This window comes from Molossus molossus, unplaced genomic scaffold, assembly GCF_014108415.1.
Source record: "Molossus molossus isolate mMolMol1 unplaced genomic scaffold, mMolMol1.p scaffold_m16_p_15, whole genome shotgun sequence".
NCBI classification, from domain to species: Eukaryota; Metazoa; Chordata; class Mammalia; order Chiroptera; family Molossidae; genus Molossus; species Molossus molossus.
The window spans coordinates 14,551,137-14,574,000 of NW_023425350.1; the positions used below are offsets into that span (position 1 = coordinate 14,551,137).

Here is a 22,864-nt window from a genome sequence, read left to right on the forward strand (position 1 = left end):
ATCATAAGAAATTTTCATTAAGGCATTCTAAATAGTCAAATGGAAAACTGAAGCCAACTGTATGGCTTTACCATTTATTTCTCTGGTGTTTAGGACTAGTTGGGAAATTAAAACAGAATTATTTAGCTAGCTAGTGCTATATGTATGTCTACTGTGGAATTTTGTCTTTGAATAAGGATGCCTCACTTATTGCAATAGGTGTTTTCCAATCAAAAATTTGTTAATTGTTTATGGAAACATTGTAAGAAAACGTATTATTTTAACAACCTTCTATCAAACTTTTTAAAGTAAAGAACTTTTAAATAGGAATTACATTGTAATTGCTGTGTAATTTCATCTCTACTTTTTCTATTTAATCTTTACTCCCTCTATTCTCAACACAGATGTTTCATTTCCAAGCAGGCTCATCACCTTAAATGTTCGCTCTCATACATGAATGTTTAAAAACATATATAAGTTTTTATACATACTCATTCCCTGCAGTGTATACTCTTCTCTCTCTAGGCCTAATTTTATTTATATGTGTTTATTATATACATATACATATATGTATTCATATACATATATGAATATATATATTCATATACATGTATTTATATTTTATAAATAAAGTAGACACATAAATACAGATACCAAATACATTCTTCTTTCCTTGTCCTGGTGAAGGTATTTCTAAAAAACTTGTTTATTTTCTAACTTCTTCATACATTCTTTCCTATTACCCTAACTATTTCTGTGTCTTTGTATTAACCATAATTACCTCCACTAACACTACTGATGTGAGAACATTCTCAAAGTTCAGTTCTTGCCTTTCTGGTTCCAGAAATATGTATTCTCTTTGCTTCACCTTTTTTTTTTTCCTTTTTTATCCTCACCCGAGGACCTTTTTGCATTTATCTTGAGATAGAGCGGGAGGGAGAGAGGAAGGAAGAAAGAGAGAGAAACATCGATGTGAGAGAGACACATCGAGTGATTGCCACCCATATGACCCCAACCAAAGCCAGGAACAAACTGCAACCGAGGTACATGCCCTTAGAGAAACCAAACCTGGGCCTCTCTGGTCCACGGACCGAAGCTCTAACTGCTGAGCCAAACTGGCCAGGGCTTGCTTTACCCTTTATCTCAATAGAGATGACATCTTGCTTTAACCTCTTCCCATACTCCATTTCTATACTTTTAACAGGCTGCTAAATATTTTCAACTCTCCTATTAGCATCTTTTCCCTCAAAATCTAAATTATTTCTTTTCTTCCATGTTACACATGCACTCGTAGACTTACTATTGGTTTTAATGACTTTTATTAAGGGAATGAGCACATATTTGTTTAGAACTGGAAAACATAAAAGACATTGGATACTGGATAAAAACTTCTCTCTGAACCAGTGCATGCATACACATCTAAGTGGGAGGGGGGAAGCGACCACATGTGATGGACTCTGATTTTTTTACTATATTCTTTTCACAAACTAGTAAACATGACTGCATTTTGGAAACAGTCTTGTAACAAGTATAGTAAAAATGTTAATGATAGAATCTAAGTAGTGGATATACAGATGTTCACCACACAATTCTTTCAACTTTGCTATATTTTGAAAAAATTTAATATAAGCTGTTAGAGGAAAATAAATTAAAGAAAGAAAGGTACTTTAGGCTCATTTCTCACTTCTACCCCATCTCTTCCCCCTGCTTGGCCCCTGTCACCATCCCACTACTTGGTTACACTTGGGTCCCTCCTGGAGACCTGATCTAGCCCAGTGTTTACTGCTCATCTCTGCTACTCTGCAGGGTGTTAATAGACTAATCTTTTCATATCATCTAGTTTTTCTTTGAGAGTTCTACCTGCCATCTTAGTGCCCTGAGTTTAAAACTGGCCCAAGAACCTTCCATCCCCTTTCATTTCATTAAATATGTATTAAATTTATTTTCTGCATATAATGTCATTTGAGATCATGAATAAATATAAGGTATAGAGGGCCTTGAGGTTTCTGGAGTTTCTGCAGGAAATAGTAATCATTTTAATCCTAGTTCCACACATTCTTCAGAAATCACAGAAATCAACAAGGAGAGCAAATAGATTGTCTACAAACTGAAAACAGCACAACTGAAGACAGAAGACTGCTACTTCCTACTTTAATTTATATAAACATTTGTTATTGCTGCATGAGGAAAGTCCACAACACTGTAAAATGAATAGACATGGCAGCAAAACATCCACCTAAAACTACAAGAAAACAAAACAATATCTATTTTTTAGCTGGTGAAATTATTACCCTGAAAACCACTATGAATCAAAGGAAAACTGTAACAAAGCATTACACGAATAAATTGCCGGTAGGCAAGCATTTTCAAATGTGAAAAAACAAACAAACATCAAATTAGAAATTCCAAAAACTCAGAATAGAAATGTATTTAGGTTCTTGACTCCAAGGAGCAAATACTATTTTGTATTTATGAGCTATAGATATATGAAACAGTGACTATAAAATAGAATTACTGACTTCATAGTTGCCTTCATAGATAGCCTTTTCTAGTCCTCTTCTGTATCCTCCAACCCGTCCTTGTTGCCTTAAACTTTGTAGAGTCCAATTCAGGGCAGCCAATAAGAGATAGTAAAAAGCCACCATGAGATTGTCCATTGAATCATTCAGGCTGCAGTTTAGTGCTGCATTGTTCAGTAAGATAGCCACTAACCACAGGGGGCTATTCGAAGTTAAATAAAATAAATTCAGTGCTTCATTCTCACCAGCCACTTTAAAGTGTTCAGTACCGTCTGGCTGGTGTGGCTCAGTGGTTGAGCATCCACCCATGCACCAAGTGGTCGCCGGTTCGATTCCTGGTCAGGACACATGCCCAGGTTGTGGGCCAAATCCCCAGTGGGGAGCATGCAGGAGGCAGCCAATTGATGATCTCTCTCATTGATGTTTCTATCTCTCTCCTTCTCACTTCCTCTCTCTCTAAAATCAATAAAGAAAAATAAATAAATAAATAAATAAATAAATAAATAAATAAATAAATAAAGTGCTCAGTGCCCACATGTGGTTAGTGACTGCTGTATTGGACAATGCAGATATAGAATATTTCCAATGTTGCAGAAAGTTCTATTTTACAGTATTGATCTGGGGGGGACTTGCTCAGATAGATCTGCACTTCTAAAGCGTGTCCAGATATCCACCATGATAGGAAAAAGTCTCACCAACTTGTCTTACCTTACCTTTTTAAAGCATAAAAATAACATGAGTTAAAAATGAAGGTATTGGAGGTAATTTCCTCCTATTTAAAGAGACAGTGGCATTACAATTTATTATTCAACAAATATTTGTTACTTGACCCATGGTAAGTACTCTCAGCACAGGCATTTTTTCTTAAGCTCTTCATTTTCCATTACTCTGTGCTGTCTAGATTCTGTTGCCTCCTATTCAGAGATCTGTTATCTGACTCTAATGCTTCTTAACCCACCCCCCCCCCCCCGCACTCCCCCACACAAATACACTCCCCAAGAAAAATTCTCTTTTTGTCACAGAGGTCTCCCTACATCTTACATGAGCATCTGGACCTCCTTACCTGGCTTTATACCATTCCCTACTTTGCATCTGGCTCTTGGCACTGTTGGCCGCCCTCTCCCTCTTCCTTAAAACTCTTCCTGTGGCATCTTTGATAGAGCCTCTCTTCTCTGGCAATTCCTCAGCTTCTTTCTCACATTTCTGTTTCTTTACCTTCCTCTTATGTTAGCATCCTCCAGGGTTCTGGCCTTGACTTTTTCTTTTTTAAATTCTGTGCACATTTCCTGGACAGTTCGATCTACCTCTATGTCTATATGATGTATTCATATATATGTGTGTGTACATGTATGTGTGCATGTAAAACATCAATTAGAGTTCTTTGGCTTTGAAGCACTAGACACCGATTCTGACTAAATTAAGTAAATGTAAATTTATTGGAATGCTATTTGGATATCACTGAACCATGCTTGGAAATAGGATAAAAACAAAGTATCTTAAGGAGGCTAGAAAGCAGAAACTATACAATGGTCTCAGAAAGACCCATTTGGGCTATACCCTGCTGCTGGAATGAATGCATTCCAGCCAAGTTATTCTTTTTGTAATTCTCTGCAAGTTTCACAGTTAGGGAGAAAGTCTCCCAAGTGGCCTGATTAAGAACCCCACGAGATTTTTATTTACTAAGGAAGAAGTAACTCCCCAAAGGAAATCAGATATTCTTTGGAAGGGGAAAAAATGATGGTAGTTAAAAACAAACAAACAAACAAATGATACAAGCACCTTTAAATTGCATTAATCCCTCTTCAGAGCTTCCCTTTCACTCTAGCCTGCTGCCTTCTGAGCATCTTCATCTGAGTGCTCCTCAGCCATTGCAAATAGAACATTTCTAAAACTAGATTTACAGTCCTTCCCTTTACCTTCTGTTTATACAAAGCCAAAAAAATAAAAGACTAGAGCCCCTCTCCCCCCCTCCCAAATCTCCTTTCTCAGGGAAGGACACTTATCTACCAGAACCCTAAAGTCATTAATGAAGAATCACCTCAAATGCTTATTCTCACAGGTGCTACAAGTGACCAAGTGCTGTTTGTTCTGTCTCTGTCAAATTCTCGGCTGTCACTCACACCGCTGTGGCCTTAATTCAAGCTCTCATTTGAACTGGAGTATCACAATAGCATTGCAGCCGGTGCCCTTGCTTCCAGTCTTCACACCATACCCACTGCCAGAAAGGCCTTTGTAAAAGTGGATCATGTCAATCTCCTATAAAAATGGTGCCTTCAAGATAATCCCCATTGTCTTTAGGATAAATTCCTTTTTTGTTGTTATTTAATCTTTAACAAATGTTACTGTTAAATATAACACAAATATTACAAGTGAATACTAAGTGATTTTTTTTTCAACCTCTGAACTGTTCCCTCTGTTTTGAATGTCCTCTCACCTCTCATCTACCTGAATTACTGCTCTGTGTCTTCCAAGTTTTGGCTCAGGTGTACGGTGGCCTTTTCCTAGGAAACCTTACCAATGATAACCATTCCTTCACCAATTCTGGGTGCTTCACTCTGGTGTTTTAACCTTTATGAATTTTTCTATTGTACTCTATTCTGGATCTTCTCTTAGGATTCCACGGTTTGTGATATGACTGTCAGAACTGAATGATGTACTGGGTATCATTATGTTTATTAAGCTTAACTTCTTCCTTATGTTTTGGATTGCAATATAAATGGAGGTTCTAACTTTTTTCCTGCACCCCTGTGGATATTCTGCTCCCCTTGGGGCACATACATCTCCTTTTGGAAACCCCTGGCTCTATCTCAGTTCATAGGAGACCCTCTGTAATTTGGGCTTCCTATGCACTGTCATGCTGTCCCCTCAGCCTAGAATGTTCTCTCTTCCTCTTCCCCTCCTTGACTACTCCTTTTTTTTTTATCCTCACGTGAGGACATTTTTCCATTTATCTTCAGATAGAGTGGGAGGGAGTTGGGGGGTGAGAGAGAGAGAGAAAAACATCAATGAGAAAGAGACACATCGACTGGTTGCCACCCGCACTATCCCAACCAGGGCTGGGGACAAACCACAACCAGGGTACATGCCCTTAACTGGAATTGAACCTGAAATTCATTGGTCTATGGGCTGAGCCAAACCAGCCAGGGCACTTGACTATTCCTTTTATAATTAAGGTAGGGATCTGTAATGAGTCTTTCTCCCCCTCCCCCAACCCCTACCCCCAAGTAAAGTATCCTCCTTTGTGTTCACAGAATAGTCTGTATGTCTCTGACACTGAGTGTATCACTGGGATTTTATTATGTTTATGTCTCTCCCACTCTGCCTTAAGTTCCTTGAGGGTAGAAATGAGTGCATGTGTCACTCACTTCACATCTGCTACAATAAAATATCTCTCTAAGAAAGAAAGTTGATGCCCTGGCCGGTTTCGCTCAGCAGTTAGAGCGTCAGCCTGTGCTCCAGAGAGACCTGGGTTCATTTCCCAGTAAGGGCACATACCTCGGTTGCAGTTTGTCCCCAGCCCTGGTTGGGTCGTGCAGGTGGCAGCCACTTGATGTGTCCCTTTCATGTCGATGTTTCTCTCTCTCTCTCTTCTTCTCTCTCCCTCCCGCTCTATCTGAATAAAAAAAAAAAAAAGGAAAAATGTCCTCGAGTGAGGATAAAAAAAAAAAATAAGTTGACATGTTCATTTATGCCTGCTTGAAACATTAGTGTACAGTCTGTGTAAAAATCCCATCCCGCCCTGGCCGGTTTGGCTCAGCGGATGGAGCATTGGCCCACGGTCCAGAGAGACCTGGGTTCAGTTCCCGTTAAGAGCACGTACCTCTGTTGCAGTTTGTCCCTGGCCATGTGGGTGGCGACCAGTTGATGTGTCTCTCTTACATCGATGTTTCTCTCTCTCTTCCTCCCTCTCTTCCTCTCTCCCTATCTGAGGATGAATGCAAAAGTGTCCTCAGGTGAGGATAAAAAAAAAAAAAATCCCATCTCGTCCACAGAGAGCATAAAACAGTAAATCTTCTACTCAGCCCCCTCCTTTTTTTTAACTTAACATCTATTTCTGATCTCTTTTTCAGTGCAGAAATGTGTGTGTTTATTTTTCTTTTATCTTTTAATCTCCCAACCTCTTAATCACCGCCCCCCCCCCCCCTTTTTTTTGGTGTTACAGGCTTTGGATGGATTTTTCTTTGTTGTGAACTGTGAAGGCAGAATTGTATTTGTGTCAGAGAATGTGACCAGCTACTTGGGTTACAATCAGGAAGAATTAATGAATACCAGTGTCTACAGCATACTGCATGTGGGGGACCATGCAGAATTTGTGAAGAATCTGCTTCCAAAATCACTAGGTACAAAGAAATGTATTTTTAAAAAGAATATGAACTCTCTGTAGCTTCTCCTTACGTAAATATATTATTATTATATTTAAAATACATAGTATTATTGTAATGTAAATTATAATAGAAAAATATTTTAAAATTTAGTTTTAGCCTGAGATGTAAATATGAAGAGGGATTGTCATTGAATAGCTGATAGAGAGCATCCCTTTTTTCCTCTTCCTCCAGATTATGCCACAATCACGTGATAGTAGTGGGAGGTGGAATAGAAGCTTTTGCTTGAAATTCCCTGTTTTCAAATTTTTTTTTTTATAAGAGAAAAATCATAAGCATGTTGTTTTGCATCAATTTCTTTTTGAGACTTACATTTTGTTTAAAATTTTCTGTCATCATTTGTAGATGTGAAAGTTTGGGGCTATCCAGTACTGCTACTCTTTGGTTCTTTTTTTTTTTTAATTTATTTTTGTTATATCCAATTTTTATTATGTCCAAGCAAGAGAGAAAACCGTATGCTTCCCACCACCCTGCTCAAAGAGAAAAAAGGGAAGTGGAAGGGAAGAAGAAAAGAAAGAAGAGAAGGGAAGAGTGGGAGGGAGGGAGAGATATACTGTCATATTAAAATAAACCTCTTTAGATGTAAGTGGTTTCAACTCAGGAGTTCCAGGTATGGTTGAACATGTTGCTCAGTGACAAAGGAGCCTAGCTTAGAGGATGGATGGGGTCTGATTACCAGCCTCTCTGTTTCATTCACTAAGCCAAGTGCCTACTCTTTAGCCTATATATACTCCAAAGTAAGGAAAGGACCTTGGCTAGAAATTCTATATAACTAAACCAAACATGCAAATAAAATGTTATCTATGCATTGCTTTTTTATTTTCTACATTCTTTACTTTATGGAATGGAAGACTTATTTGTTCTTTGAAAGGAGTACTATGTGTTTATAGTAACTGGGGGCCTGAAATGATTGTTTCTGTTAAAATCAGTAGTTTGATATTTGAATTATCAAGGGGTCTTGTGTGTCTTGTTATAAAATATTAGAGTGTAAATGACTTTAGAGATCATAAAGTGGATTCCTTTATTTTAAAGATGAGGCAAAGATTAAGTAATTAACCCTAACTTCACAACTAGCTCATAGCAGAAGCATAGATTTGTTTCCATGATTTCCTCTAACAGTTATAGAGTGACGAGATAGTAAAAAAGAAGAAGGGTCGATGGAAATGGTGATCCGCCAAACAGAAATTCTTTTCCTTTCTGTAATTCTAGAATTCAATGTTCTAACACAGAATCAGTGACATTTCTGTTTTAATGGCCATTTTTATGTAATAACTTTTTGATTACCCACAATATTCAAGGTATTATAGCATATAAATTGTGAAAATAAAGTGCAAAAAAAATGGTTATAAGAAACCAAGATTGTTCTCTATCTGTTCTAAGTATTTTTTTGAATCACAGACTCCTTTGAGAAACTTTGAATCCAAATAGGTGCACATACACACAAACCCATCCTTAAGGTTTCACACCTGTCAGGTTAAAACTCCTGCTTGACAATGGGCCTTTGGTTTTTAATCTTTTTTTTTTTTTTACTGACAGAATATAATTAGAAACAAATGGAAAAGCTTATTAATTAACTGCTATTAAATTCTGAGTAAGCTATTGATATTTTAAATTTTGTCTTTGACTGTTTATAAAGACTGTTAATAAATTAGGGTACTTGTAAGGCCTTATCTTTGAGATGGGAATTACTATACAGTCTCTTAGAAATTTTATAATTTTCAAATTGGTAGATATTTCGATTTGCTAAGGAAGATAAGTATCCTGTTGGATCAGAATAATGTTAGATCTGTCTTTTAATCTGAATATCTAATTAAACTGATGACTGAAGAGGGGTGTCTTTTGTTATCTTTAGAGTTTGTACATTTTTACTTTATTCACAGAGATATAATCAATTTTTCTTCCACAGTAAATGGAGTTCCTTGGCCTCAAGAGGCAACACGACGAAATAGCCATACCTTTAACTGCAGGATGCTAATTCACCCTCCAGATGAGCCAGGCACTGAGAACCAAGAAGCTTGCCAGCGGTATGAAGTAATGCAGTGTTTCACTGTGTCACAGCCAAAATCAATTCAAGAAGATGGAGAAGGTAAAACAAAGGAGTATTTTAAGGTTTTTGGTTGCTTTTTTCATGGCTTTCAGGAATAGGGAAGTAAGTGATTATAAAAACTGCCTTCTTCAGATAGTATTTTAGGTTACTATAGTGTATATCATAATGGCTATTCAATTTGCTATTTATTTCTTAATACTTAAGAGAAAAATGCTAATATCTATAATCACCCCTTAAAGATGCCCCCAAATTCTCAATTTTAAGCTGGCATTTTCACTGAAATGTTAAGTTCAAACTAACATGCTGCCTAGAAATAAGAGATATCACTAACTGCTGCCAGTTAGAAACATACCAGATGCAGCAGGCTGTTGAACAGCTCTGATTTTTTTAAAGTTTCAAGTTTAGAGTGTAGGGAACACTGGAGAATAGAGTTAGTATTTTTGAGGCCATACCAGGTAATTTATAAGGAGAAAGCTTATGAACAGATGAAAACACAGCCAAAGCTCTAATATGAACATGGTATCAACATGGCATTAGTTAAATATGTGACAGTGGATGAGTTTTCCTTGTGAACTTAGACTGAGCTAAGCTAAGAATATCACTAATCGGAAACTGGAGTAAGGACCAGGGAAGGTAGGAGACAGGAAGTCAGATGCAAAAAAAAATGCAGTGTATAAAGCTGGTCTCGGGTGCCACGATCAGCTGGGGACTTTTTATAAAATGCATGTACAGGGCTGCTTTATATGATTAAAGTTCATATTGAGCTGTGTGGTATTGTGTGTAGCATATGCAAAAAATTTGGAACTGGAACTTTGAAAAAAATTATAGATCCTACAGCATAAAGTCCTCTGTCAAGGGCAAATTATACTTCTTCAGAAAGAGTTAAAAAAAATTTTTCCCTCATATGATAATTATCTGCTGTAGTTTTGCCTAGATTTAAGCAACACAGTGGATTTTTTTTTTTTAGAGACAGAGGAAGGTAGAGAGAAATAGAAAAATCAATGTTAGAGAGAAACATTGTTTGGCTGCCTCCTGCACACCCCCTCCTGGGGATCTAGCCTGAAACTCTGACCAGGAATCGAATCGGGACCTCTCAGTCCATGGTACAAGCTCAGTCCACTGAGCCACACTGGCTGGGCAACACAGTGAATTTTTAAATACAGTTCTATAGTCAATTTTCTAAACTCATCAGTACTTAATGGCTATAAAATTATTCTTATTTATAAGAATATTTATTATTTTTTAAAAGAACACTTATTTAATTTTTAACTTTTTATTTATTGATTTTAGAGAGAGAGGAAGGGAGAGAAAGAGAGAAGCATCAATTTGTTGTTCCACTTATCCATACCTTCATTGGTTGATTCTTGTATATCCCCTGACTGGGGATTGAACCTGCAATCTTGGCATATCAGGATGATACTCTAAGCAACTGAGATACCAGACCAGGATTTAAGAATAATTTTTGTAGCCAGTAAATAATGATGAATATAGGAAATTGACTAGAGAACTGTATTTAAAAATTCACTGTGTTGCTAATTTCTAGGCAAACTACTTCTTGAGTTGTTACATCCAAGTACATAAGACACATCAGTTTCCTCTAGCTTATGTAAGAACATCGAATGGGAAGGGATAACTTATGCTAACTACATCTCTACCTGGAGCTGCCTGTTTCTGGTTGCCAACAATTTTATTTCTAGTATTATACTGTTAAATCAGAGCAAATCCAATATTATGTCAGATCCTATAAAATGTATTATTTCTATAAAAACTGATAATGTCAAGTAATAGATTGTGAACCATTTTCTACCCTCTTTCCTTCATTTTCCCTTTCTCGTCTTGGGCAGATTTCCAGTCATGTTTGATTTGTATTGCACGGCGATTACCTCGGCCTCCAGCTATTACGGGTGTAGAATCCTTTATGACCAAGCAAGATACTACAGGTACTAACTGCAAAGTTCAAAATGTTCCATCAGTATTAATGATGGGGCTATGCTTTTAAAACTAATTACATCCAAAATTTGGTGTCCGTTTGTTCTCTTCTGTTTGGCTTATGTTCACTAGTTTTATACAGAAAACATTTTAAATTGTGGTTTTGATATTGTGTATTTTATTTATTGTAATCATTGTCATGAGCAGGATGCTGGAGAGAATGTTATTTTATAACTATTCACATACTTATATATGTTTTGATTATAAATTATTTTTCATAATCACGGAATAAAGTTTTTAAAGAAATTTGGCAATGTAGATTTAAATATACTTATTTATAAATGGATATAAGTATGGTGGTTTTAATATTACACTTAAAAGTATCTGGCTATTTTCTTCCTCTTCTTTTCTTTAATCGTCACCTGAAGATATTTTTGCATTGATTTTCAGATAGAGTGGAAAGGAAGGGGGGGGAGAGAGAAACATCGATGCGAGAGAGACACATCGATTGGTTGCCTCCTGCACAACCCCAACCAAGGCCAGGGATCGAAGGGCAACTAAGGTATGTGCCCTTGACTGGAATCGAACCTGTGACTCTTTGGTCCACAGGCTGACACTCTAACCACTGAGCCAAACTGGCCAGGGCTATTTTTCTTCTTTATTCTTTAAATGTATGCAGCCCATAATTTTTGGATGTCTAGAAATGCCTGTCACTGTGTGTGATTGCTCAGGGTTTACGTGGTTGAGCAAAAGGCTATGATGTAATTACAAATTATGATATGTTGTATGATAGATAAGGTATGAGATGGCAAGGTGAGCTGATAGGGAGGACCTATTTGAAAATCAGCTGGTTAATGAAGACCTGATGAGCTGATATTACACCCTTAAGCCCTGAAGGATGAGGTAGTGCCTATTATGGGTATTGGAAGTGAGTGGTAAGGAGGGGGCATGGTGTAGAATGAGTGTTCCTGATTAAGGAAACAGAGCTGCAGAAGCCCTAAGGAACAAAGAGGTATGTTAGCAGAACTGAAAGAAGGTACTAGAGCCACAAAGTGAGTAAAGGTGAGAGTGCCTGAAAATAAGGCTGCCTTTCTATTTTTCTTTCTTTATTGATTTTTTTTTTTTTTTTAGAGAAAGAGTAAGGGAGAAGGAGAGAGAGGTAGAAACATCAATGAGAGAGAACATCTGTTGGCTGCCTCCTGCATGTCACCCACTAGGGATCTGGCCCACAACCTGGGCATGTGCCCTGACCGGGAAGCGAACCAGAGACCTCTTGGTACATGGGTCAATGCTCAACTAGTGAGCCACACCAGCCGGGGAAGGCCTTCTTTTTAAAGGCCTACTTCAGATTTGATTTTCAGCAAAAACAAATTATTATTATTATTTATAGTTTGTAAAATATTTTTCCTATGTTATTTAATCTTCACTCTAACCCATCAGGTTTTTATACTTTTACATCAGAGTTATGTATGTATTACTCACCTCTCTAATTTTAATATAGAGATAGATTGCTTCTACTAAATTTTATTCTTTGTGAAAGTTTTTTTTTTTTAATTTATTTTTATTGTTGAACATATTACAGATGTTCCCATTTCCGCCGTTACCCACTCCACCCAGCCCTCGCCCTACCCCAGGCCTTCACTGCGCTATTGTCTGTGTCTATGGGCTATGCAATAGGCATATAAATTCTATGGTTAATCTCTTCCTGTTCGTCAGTCTGTTCCAATCTTCCATGTTTCTGGACCTATTTTGTTTGTCAGTTTATGTACTTTTTCATCTTTACCATTGTTTATAAGATCCTCTTACAATATTTACCAATTTTTTAGTCCCAGAAATCGAATACCTATATTCCTATGTTGTATGCTTTCTTATTGTTTTTTTTATCCTCATCCGAGGATATTTTTCTATTTTTTGTTCATATAGAGTGGGAAGGAGAGAGAGGATGAGAGAGAGAGAGAGAGAGAGAGAGAGAGAGAGAGAGAGACATCGACATGAAAGGTACACATCGAGTGGCTGCCTCCCGCACAACCCAACCAGGGCCGGGGACAAACTGCAACTGAGGTACGTGCCCTTAGTGGAAACCGAACCCGGGTCTCTCTGGACCGCAGGCCAACGCTCTAACTCCTGAGCCAAACCGGCCAGGGCTTGTTTTTAAAGGTAAGCTTCCAACTGCTCTTACTAAAGAGTAGGTGGAGATAAATTACCAAAATAATATATTCATCTCTGCTTCTCCTTCCCCAGTGAGTGATTCACTCAGTAGTACGTATATAGAGAGCAGGATCCAGAGGGCAAGCCAGAGGAGTTTGACCAGCATTAGTCTCACTAGCTTCAGGTCTTGATAGTGTGTGCCTTTAATATTTTACTGGAATTGACATTTAGAACATGACATACTAGTGTGTAACACACTCCAAGGCCAAAACAATTTTTTATTATCATGCCAAGGAGAAACTTTGTTGCCATTGGTAATAAAAATTAATAGTACTTTTTAATGCTTTTTTTCCGTTACGCATTTGGGGGGCAGAATATTTCTGAGAAGCAGTTGTTCATTTTGAAATGTGGATGATTTATATCAAGAGGCTATTATTAATGTAAAATTTTATTCTTTGCATAGGTAAAATCATCTCTATTGATACGAGTTCCCTGAGAGCTGCTGGCAGAACTGGCTGGGAAGATTTAGTGAGAAAATGCATTTATGCTTTTTTCCAACCTCAGGGCAGAGAGCCATCTTATGCCAGACAGCTATTTCAAGAAGGTAAAGTTTTCTCTCTCAATATTTTCATTTACTTTGCTCTTTATTAATATTGAATAATTTATGTGAAATTTATGGCTTAATAAGTATTTTCTCCAGATTAGTGTTTATAATAATTAGTTTTAGGACAGGAAGAAATGGGTAAGCAAAGTAATTCATGAGTGGTCCTGACTTTTGGGATGCACATTATAAAGAATAAGGTATAATGTGGCGGTCACTCATTCATTCATGCATTCATTCTTTCAGCAGACATACATCAAATTCTCTTCATATGCATAGAACACTGTGTAAGGTGCCAGGAATACTGTGATAACTAAGAAGCAGGGTTTAGGCCTCAAGGAGCTCAAACTGTATTAGGAGAATATATGACAGTTTTAAAGACTAGTGTGACATGGGCTATATAATAGAGGTATAAGCGAAAGGAGAAAAAAATTAATTCTGACTTGAAGAATTAGGGATGAGAAAGTGATCTTTTTGTTTGGCTCTGGAAGATCATTTCCAGCAGAACAGGCATGTCAGAGGGCTTCTAGATAATACAGAGATCTATACTGTGAATGTTTACTTCATGACCATTACAGTACCTGCATCTCCTGACTCAGGTTGAAGTTTCAAGTTAAGAGTATGTCATATGAAATTAATAATTGAATAGGTGCATCATAGTAAGTCTATGGGAGTATAGAACAAGTATATTCCCTGACCTTAATGAATTTAAAAGTATTATAGGAAAGACAGGAAAAATTATTTTAGAATTAAGTCCAGAAAGTTCATAGAGATTCAGACGTAAGGAATTTTGATGCACTTAAAAAATATTGCCGCCCAACCAGAGTAGCATAATTGGTTGAATGTTATTCTGTGCACTGAAAGGTTGCCAGTCAATTCCCGGTCAGGGCACATACCTGGGTTTCATTTTGATCCCCAGTCTTGTAACCAATCAATGTATCTCACATTGATGTTTCTTGTTCTCTCCCTTCCTCTCTCTAGACATATCCTTGGATAACTATCCTTGGCCGGTTTGGCTCAGCCGTTAGAGCACTGGCCTGTGGACTAGGGTGGACCAGGGTGTCCCAGGTTCGAATGCGGCCAAGGGCGTGTACCTCGGTTCATCCCCGGTTGGGGTCATGTGGGTGGCAACCAATCGATGTGTCTCTTTCACGTCGATCTCTCTCTCTCTTTCCACCCCCTCACTGTATCTGGAGATAAATGTAAAAATATCCTCAGGCGAGGATTAAAAATATAAATAAATAGTATTGCCATGTAATTGTGGTAATTGAATACTCTTTCACAATGTAATTTATTCTCTGATCTCTAAGTAAATAGTTCTTTGGAAAGAGAATCTTTTCATGACTATTCAAAACAATTAAAAAATATTTTGCACTATTCCATCATCTTTATTAATTTTCAGCATTTTCTCATAATATTAGGTTTCCTAAGTTTACAGATAATTTTCCATTCATTACATTTTACGTCAGCTGCTTCCTAATGATATAGAGGAAACAGCTTGCTCCCCCTTCCCCCCAGGAAGCCATCAATATGGATCTCACTATTCAGACTAATGGTTCTCCAGTGGGCCTCTGACTAGACTGATATCATCCCTAAAGATAGGACTGCAGTGAATAGGACCAAGAATCTGTATTTTTTAAAAGTTCCCCAGGGAATACTAAAGTGCAGTCAGGTTTGGAAACCATTACAATATGCAACCAGTACCGCCCCCTGATTGCAAACTTTTGACTGTCTACCAAGAGTGGCGCTTGACTTTTGCATGTATTTCAGACTCAGGTTACTGTTTCCACTCACTGTCTAAAGTGCTGAAGTATATGATACTCTCTGATTTTTTTGCCTTAACTTTATAAATTGGGCCTTCTAAGACTTCACTAAAAACTTTTAATTTTATTTTATTTTATTTATCCTCACCCGAGGTCATTTTTCGATATTTTGTTCAGATAGAGGGAGAGGGAGAGAGAGAGAGAGAGAAACATCGACGTGAAAGCCACACATCGAGTGGTTGCCACCCACACGACCCAACCAGGACTGGGGACAAACTGCAACCAAGTTACGTGCCCTTAGCAGGAACCGAACCCGGGTCTCTCCAGACCGCAGGCCGATGCTCTAACTGCTGAGCCAAACCGGCCAGGGCAAAAAACTTTTAATTTTATTTGCTTATAATTTGCCTATGTTTCCACTGAGGCAAAGCAGGTCTAGATTATTGTCTCATTGTCCAAATGATTAGGCTCCCCATAGATATAATTGAACTACAGTTTAAAGTATATGTTTCTAAACTATTATCATTTTCTATAAAATAGATTGTTTAAAGTGTAATAAGTAACTGATCTGTCATTAACATATGTAGTGAAATGTAAAGAAATACAAGTATAATTCAACACTTCCCCATTAGTCATTTCTTTTTTTTTTAAATTTTTTTTTTTTTTTTATCTTCACCCGAGGACATTTTTCCATCTTTTGTACAGACAGAGTGGGAGGAAGAGAGAGAGAGAGAAACATCGATGTGAAAGGGACACATCGAGTGGCTGCCACCCGCACGACCAACCAGGGCCGGGGACAAACTGCAACCAAGGTACATGCCCTTAGCGGGAACCGAACCCGGGTCTCTCCGGACCGCAGGTGGACGCTCTAACCGCTGAGCCAAACCGGCCAGGGCTCATTAGTCATTTCTTAATGTCCTTTTTTTTTTGAAAAAAATTCCTCAGTAGAAATAATTTGTATTCTTTTCTGAAATTAAGTTGTCCACAGTTCACATGACTCTGATTCTAGTATTTTGGAGATTCTCGACAACTTACCAAATAGCATTCATAGATTTAGCACATCTTTTTCTGATACTTTACATTTATCAGTATCTAACCTGGTAAGAAAAATGTGGTCCATGAAACACATGGGAATCACCCTTACATGAGAATGACCTGCTGAATTAAAATCTCAGGTGAGGAACCAGATATCTTAACAAGCTCAAAGGTAATGCTTAAGTATAGGCATACCTCGGAGATATTGCAGGATCAGGTCCAGATCACCACATTATAAAGAGGGTATCACAGTAAAGCAAGTTGTAATATTTTTGCTGATGGAGGGTCCTGCCTTCAATTTGTAAAAACGCCGTATCTGTGAAGCACTATAAAGTAAAGCACAATAAATGAGATATGCTTGTACATCGGGTTTGAGAACTTGGTCTATCAAGGATGGAGAGAGGTATAAATTGGCTTTGCAGTTTTCTTGCTGTCTCTTCACTTAGGGACAGTGTGAAAAGAGTGGAACAAATTAGGTCACCATATCCTTGGTTTTGTATAAAACTTTTAAAAACCTTAAAAGTTTGTAAAACTCTACAGTGACTAATATTTAGGCAAGAAAAATTTGTTCTCCATCTGTGTTCTTTTTTCCTGCCCATTAATTTACTCTTTGAAGGCAGTGCCTGGTATAAAATCTTAATATGCATTACAAATTTAAGTTGGTTTTATTTCATTTTCAGCTGCTTTTGACAGAGAAGCTAGCTCATGGACTGCTTTTCACATTTTATTTATAGAATCAAATTGAAAACACATTTCAGCCAAAACATATGTGGGAGCATTAGCATGAGCTAGATTATGGCAGTGGTTCTCCATTGAGATTGGGGAGAAATGGCTATCAGGACTACCTGAGGAACTTTTAAACTAGAAGACAATCCATGCAGGTGTATATAGTTTGGGAAGGTTCTGTTCAATTTAGAACCATCTCTTTAAAGAAAGGTTAAATGCATCCCAAAGTTTATCTGGGGAGTTGTTAAACCAGGTATCTGGGCTCCACCCACATTACTGAATCAGAGTCTATAGTCTAAGTTGTTTTCTTACAGAGGAGTAAATACAAACTAGGTTCCACAAGATATTAATAGGTAAAACTAGAAATGATGTTTCCTGCAGAATTAAGTTTGGGAAATGTTTTAGTTGCCCACTTTTGGGGATTCATAAGATATATTTATGGTATTTAAATTTATAGGAAGTTCTGCAATAAAAGATACCTGTTTGACCTTATTACCCAAACTTATTTTTTCTCAGAATACTTCTATCTGTAGCCCATCTAACAGCACTTAGGGAGAGCAGTGGTCATGGGAAATGTTGGGCTAGATAGCCTAGAAAAGTTACGTGAAAGTTCTGTTTACCTAATATCAATGATGTAATGGATTATTTGTCTTTGAAAGATGTCCATGATATGTTGTTACATTGAAAAATAGGCTAAGAAAGTACAGCATATACATATAGTATGATTTCACTCTTGTATATCTATCCAATTCTAGAAGGTTCACAAAATGTTAACAGTGGTTATCTCTGAGTGATGGATTACATTCTTGTTCATTTTTCTCTTATCTTTATAATCACAAAATAAAGTTATTTTCACTAAAAAATGTCATAAGACAGTTGTAAGTAGTTTATAGTATCAAGAAGTTTAGAAGCATTGCTGTAAAACATAAATACCCATATAAATGATTAACCAGAATGTTCTTTGAGACTTGTGTAATGTGGATAATTCTATAGTCCATATAACAGACTTAACTTAAAATATATTTATGTCAAATTTTAAAATATTTAAAATATGAGTTTAGTTTTTTGTTTTTTTTAGAAATTTTGATATACTGACTGGAGTTTACTCATTGATGAATAAAAATCTTAGACCATCTAGGGGTAATTTTTTTTCCTTTATCTTAATAACAGTTTTTGTTTTTTTTAATCCTCACCTGAGGATATTTTTCCATTTATCTTCAGATATAGCGAGAGGGAGAGAGGGAGAGAAACATCGATGTGAGAGAGACACATATATTGGTTGCCTCCTGCACAACCCCTGGGGCTGGGGACTGAACCAAAATCAAGATATGTGCCCTTGACCAGAATCAAACCTGCGACTCTTTGGTCCACAGGCTGATGCTCTAACTGCTGAGCCAAACTGCCCAAGGCGTTAACAGTTTTTTAAATTGCATTTTTTTCTGCATATATCTAGGGAAATACCAGTCTCTACCAGCATTGACCTGTGGTACCTATATTTTTAACCTTCCCATTTAATTAACATGGTAGTTGAAGTTAACTCAGCATCAAATTGGGTGGAGTAGAAAACCCAAGTAGCTCTATTTCTACAGCTGCTATAATCAGAGAAAGCAGTTCCCTTTGCTTTGTAGCTCTATTGAGGCCTATCGGGGGAGGGGGGAGGTGAGAGACGGGAGATAAGAACAGTTGCCATTTTAAAGGTTCTTTGAAGAGTTTCTGGGTTGTCCATAGTGCTACATCAATAATATCCCTTCCCACTAAGTGTTCTAACATTTTTAGAAATGGGCATATGAGTCAGGGATCAAAATACTAGCTATAGCCCTGACAAAATCAGATCAGAAAACAAGGCCAGAACCTATGATCACAATGAGATTCCAGATAGTTTTGTCCAGGCCTAAACCTTGAAATCCACTTACGGTGAAAATTTGGTTTGCAGAGCAAATGTTTATCCATATAGCTCTATAAAGAATTGTAGCTTGCTTCTTCATATCTTAATTTTAAAAATTAGTGATTATTTTATAGAGTTGAAGCTATTGGTGTAAAATAGTGTCTAGGGATCAGCTGAATATGTGTATGATTCAGGTCATACGTACTTTATAACTTGCTTATTTGTTGGGTGTGTGTGTGTATGTGTGTGTGTGTGTGTGTGTTCAGGAAATATTCATTTAGTATCTGCTATGTTCTATTCTAGGCTCCCTGCTAGATATTACCTTATCTCATAACATTATTGGCTTCATTTTAGTAATGATGGTCAAAGGTTGATGTACATTATTAAGTCCTAAACTTGAAAAGGAAAAGTTCCACCCTGAATCTGACTCCTAGGTTCTTGCTCTTTTCGTTAATCCATGCTGCCTTCCTGTTGACCTCTCTGAACAACTGAGCACCAAAAGAATTTTATTTAACTGTATAGTCTTTTTTAGCTTCTAATTAAAGTTTTGCTATATTTAATATTGACATTTTTTTATTTCAAAGAGTAACTGTGTGAATTATGATGTGCTACTTATTATTCCAAACATTATCATCCAAAATAAATAATTGAACTTCAAACCTTAAAGCAATCATTTCCTTGTATTAATAGGGGTTTTTCAATTGTGGGATTTTTACTAGTTTTAGATAAGGTCCTACAAGTTAAGGCAGCATAATTACCAAAGGACTCTTGATGTTTCTGCAATCCACGTTAAGTATCTTAATGTTCCCATGCTATCCTGAGTTTCTAGTTCTTCCTCAATTTATAGGGCTTATCAATAAATCAAGAAATTTGTCTCCACTAATTTCTATTACAAAAGTAAGTCTAGATTCCTATAAGAGCAAACACATAAATTAAAATATAAACATTTGAGAGCATAGCTAAGAGTTAAAGTCTATCCTTCAAGGAAAAGTTACGGTAGTTGATCACAAGTCAATATTAACCTATTCAGATGAGATTTAAGTTGAAGATCGGTCAGCAAGTACTGACTGATGATTTTATGCGCAAAGCATATGCAGAGCATCATTGTTCAAGATTTAATGGAGAATGGGAAACAAGAGTGGGGAACAATACTTGCCCTTATGTTTATTCGAGCTGAAAAAGAAAACTAAGGGTATAAAAAGTTATCTACCTCCTACAAAGAGCTATAAAATAAATGTTTAGAAAGCAATGAGAAATAAGATTAGAAATACAAATCAAAGTTAGATTGTATAGAGTTGTGCTGTCCAGTATGGTAGCCACATGAGTGCTTGAAATGTAGCTAGTGTGACTGAGGAACTGCATTTAAAATTTTATTTCATTTTTTAAAAATATGTTTTATTGATTTTTTAGAGAGAGAGGAAGGGAGAAGGAGAGAGAGATAGAAACATAAATCGACTGCCTCCTGCACACCCCTATTGGGGATTGAGCCTATAACCCGAGCATGTGCCCTGACCAGGAATTGAATCTGAGACTTCTTGGTCCATGCATGGATCAGTGCTCGACCACTGAGCCACACTGGCTGGGCAAGTTTATTTAATCTTAAATTTAAGTAGCCACATGTGATTACTGGCTATCATATTGGACAGTGGTGAAGAGCCAGTGAGGGTTTTCCAGCAGATAGGAGATCCTAAAGAGAAATGAACAAGATGAGAATATAGACAAATGTAATAAGCAAAATAATATGAAATATATTGTATCTTATCTGGTTCTTTATATTTCTGTAGTTTTATTATTATTTCAAATTAATAATTTATCTTAAAATGCCACTTTTTATTGTAATTATATTTTCCAAAAAATACTAATTGGGAATTGTTAACATTTTTTTTAGGATTTTGCTATTGCAAACATTTACTTACATCCTTGCACAAAAAAATTATTAGTTTCCAGAAAGACTCTTTTTCATTATCTATTATTTCATTAGAAACTAAATTTCTTTGTGTGTTATATTTGGTAAATGTGCCAGTGATTTGGCTGAAATTACAAAATGGATAAGGAATTCAGATCATTGGACATAAATCTTTTTTTTTTTTTTTTAATTTTAGAGAGAGAGGAATGGAGAGGGAGAGATAGAAACATCTATGAGAGAGAACATTGATTGACTGCCTCCTGCATGCCCCCCACTGGGGATTTGGCCCACAGTCAGAGCATGTACCCTGACCGGGAATCGAATCAGAGACCTCTTGGTGGGTGGGTCAACGCTCACTGAGCCACACTGGCCAGTCCATTGGACATAAATCTTAACCGTTTCAATGAGGTTTATATCCTGGTTTTGGTATTTAGGCAGATTTATGTACGGTATAGATTTATAACAGATTGTGCCCTCTTCAATTTATATGTTATACCTAAGACAATAAAATAAAGCATGTCTCCTATTTACTTAAAATAATATATATCTTCAAAAATTATTAATCAGTTATTTTGTCTTTTTCACGTCTTTAAAATGTAATTGAAGCCCTTTCTGAAGTGTCTTTAAAAAATAGGAGTACATTTATTATAGGCTAAATTATATTAATTTTGTGGTAGTAATGCTTGTGTTTCAGTGGATATGATTTTTAACCTTTATATAGCTGAATCTACCTATAAGTCTTTCTTAAAATAGAATTATATTGTATTACTAAAAGATCAATGTTTTCTTACTTAGTAGTTTGGTATCGCTTTTATATATTTAGTAAATACCAATCTGGTTAGAATTTTGTCCACTGTTAAGAAAACTTTATAATAAAAGAACATTGTGTTGTTTAGATAGTGAGTTGACTGCCTGCCTTAACCTAGTTTTTGTTTCTTACATTAATAATCACTGGTTTTATTTTGCTTACTAAACTAAATTCAAACATCAAAAATAACCCATATATGAATATAATAACTTGTCAAACAGGATCTTAGTGATTCACATTTCTGAGTGAAAAATTAAATTTGATTTTTAGTTAAGTAATTCTGTAAACCAATAAAAACTTAGAGGGTGACTTTTATGGTATGATGTGAATTATATCTCAATAAAGCTATTATTTAAAAATCAGCTGGCAAAAGAAAAAAAAATTATTAGATATAATTCTGTAAGTGAGAGGGGAGAAGGTTATTTCCTGGTATTTTTAATGGACATAGTAAATTTGAAGGGCTGCCCTATTTCAGGAAAAGATTAAGGTTGGGTTTTTTTTGGCTTGGGGTTTCTTCGTAATCATTACTTATGTGAGGAGGCACCCATTCAAGTAGGAGTTAATTAAAACTTGTCATCAGGTGTTATATTTCAACCAGAATCATTTCCCTCCTCAGAGATCTGATTGGTCTGAACTATTCTTTGAATCTGAGCAGGCAGCAGTTGGGAGGGCATATTAAAAATGAGGTTCTAGGTAGAAGTAAGGCTTGGTAACTCTCCTTTGCCCAAAGTACAAGTATCAGAATTTTAACTAGGTTTCTCTTTTGTTTGAAACAGTGATGACTCGTGGCACTGCCTCCAGCCCATCCTATAGATTCATATTGAATGATGGGACAATGCTTAGCGCCCACACCAAGTGTAAACTTTGCTACCCTCAAAGTCCAGACATGCAACCTTTCATCATGGGAATTCATATCATCGACAGGTATTACTTATTTGGAGAGCTTCATATGAAATAAGTCAGTTCACATATCTCTTCTTAGACAAAAATTTTATACTTTTGATGGCTAGAAAACAGAAATTCTAAATTAGACATTAAACTAGTGTGATGAGTATATATAATCAAAGTATCCACATTGGGTTTTATAGTTTTGTCACCTAACTAGCTTTGTTGTTAAAAAGGGAGACAAGGAAAGGTGA

The 22,864-nt window shown here is 36.6% G+C and overlaps 1 protein-coding gene across 1 annotated transcript in view; it reads left to right on the top strand.

The window, feature by feature from the left end:
• NCOA1 (nuclear receptor coactivator 1) overlaps window positions 1–22,864 on the top strand; it is a 238,721-nt gene that overhangs the window by 154,452 nt on the left and 61,405 nt on the right. Inside the window, exons 10-14 of the mRNA XM_036262485.1 lie at window positions 6,661–6,838; window positions 8,787–8,966; window positions 10,772–10,867; window positions 13,468–13,608; window positions 22,502–22,649. Of these exons, the coding sequence (XP_036118378.1) occupies window positions 6,661–6,838; window positions 8,787–8,966; window positions 10,772–10,867; window positions 13,468–13,608; window positions 22,502–22,649 (743 nt within the window). The remainder of the gene's footprint in view (window positions 1–6,660; window positions 6,839–8,786; window positions 8,967–10,771; window positions 10,868–13,467; window positions 13,609–22,501; window positions 22,650–22,864) is intronic.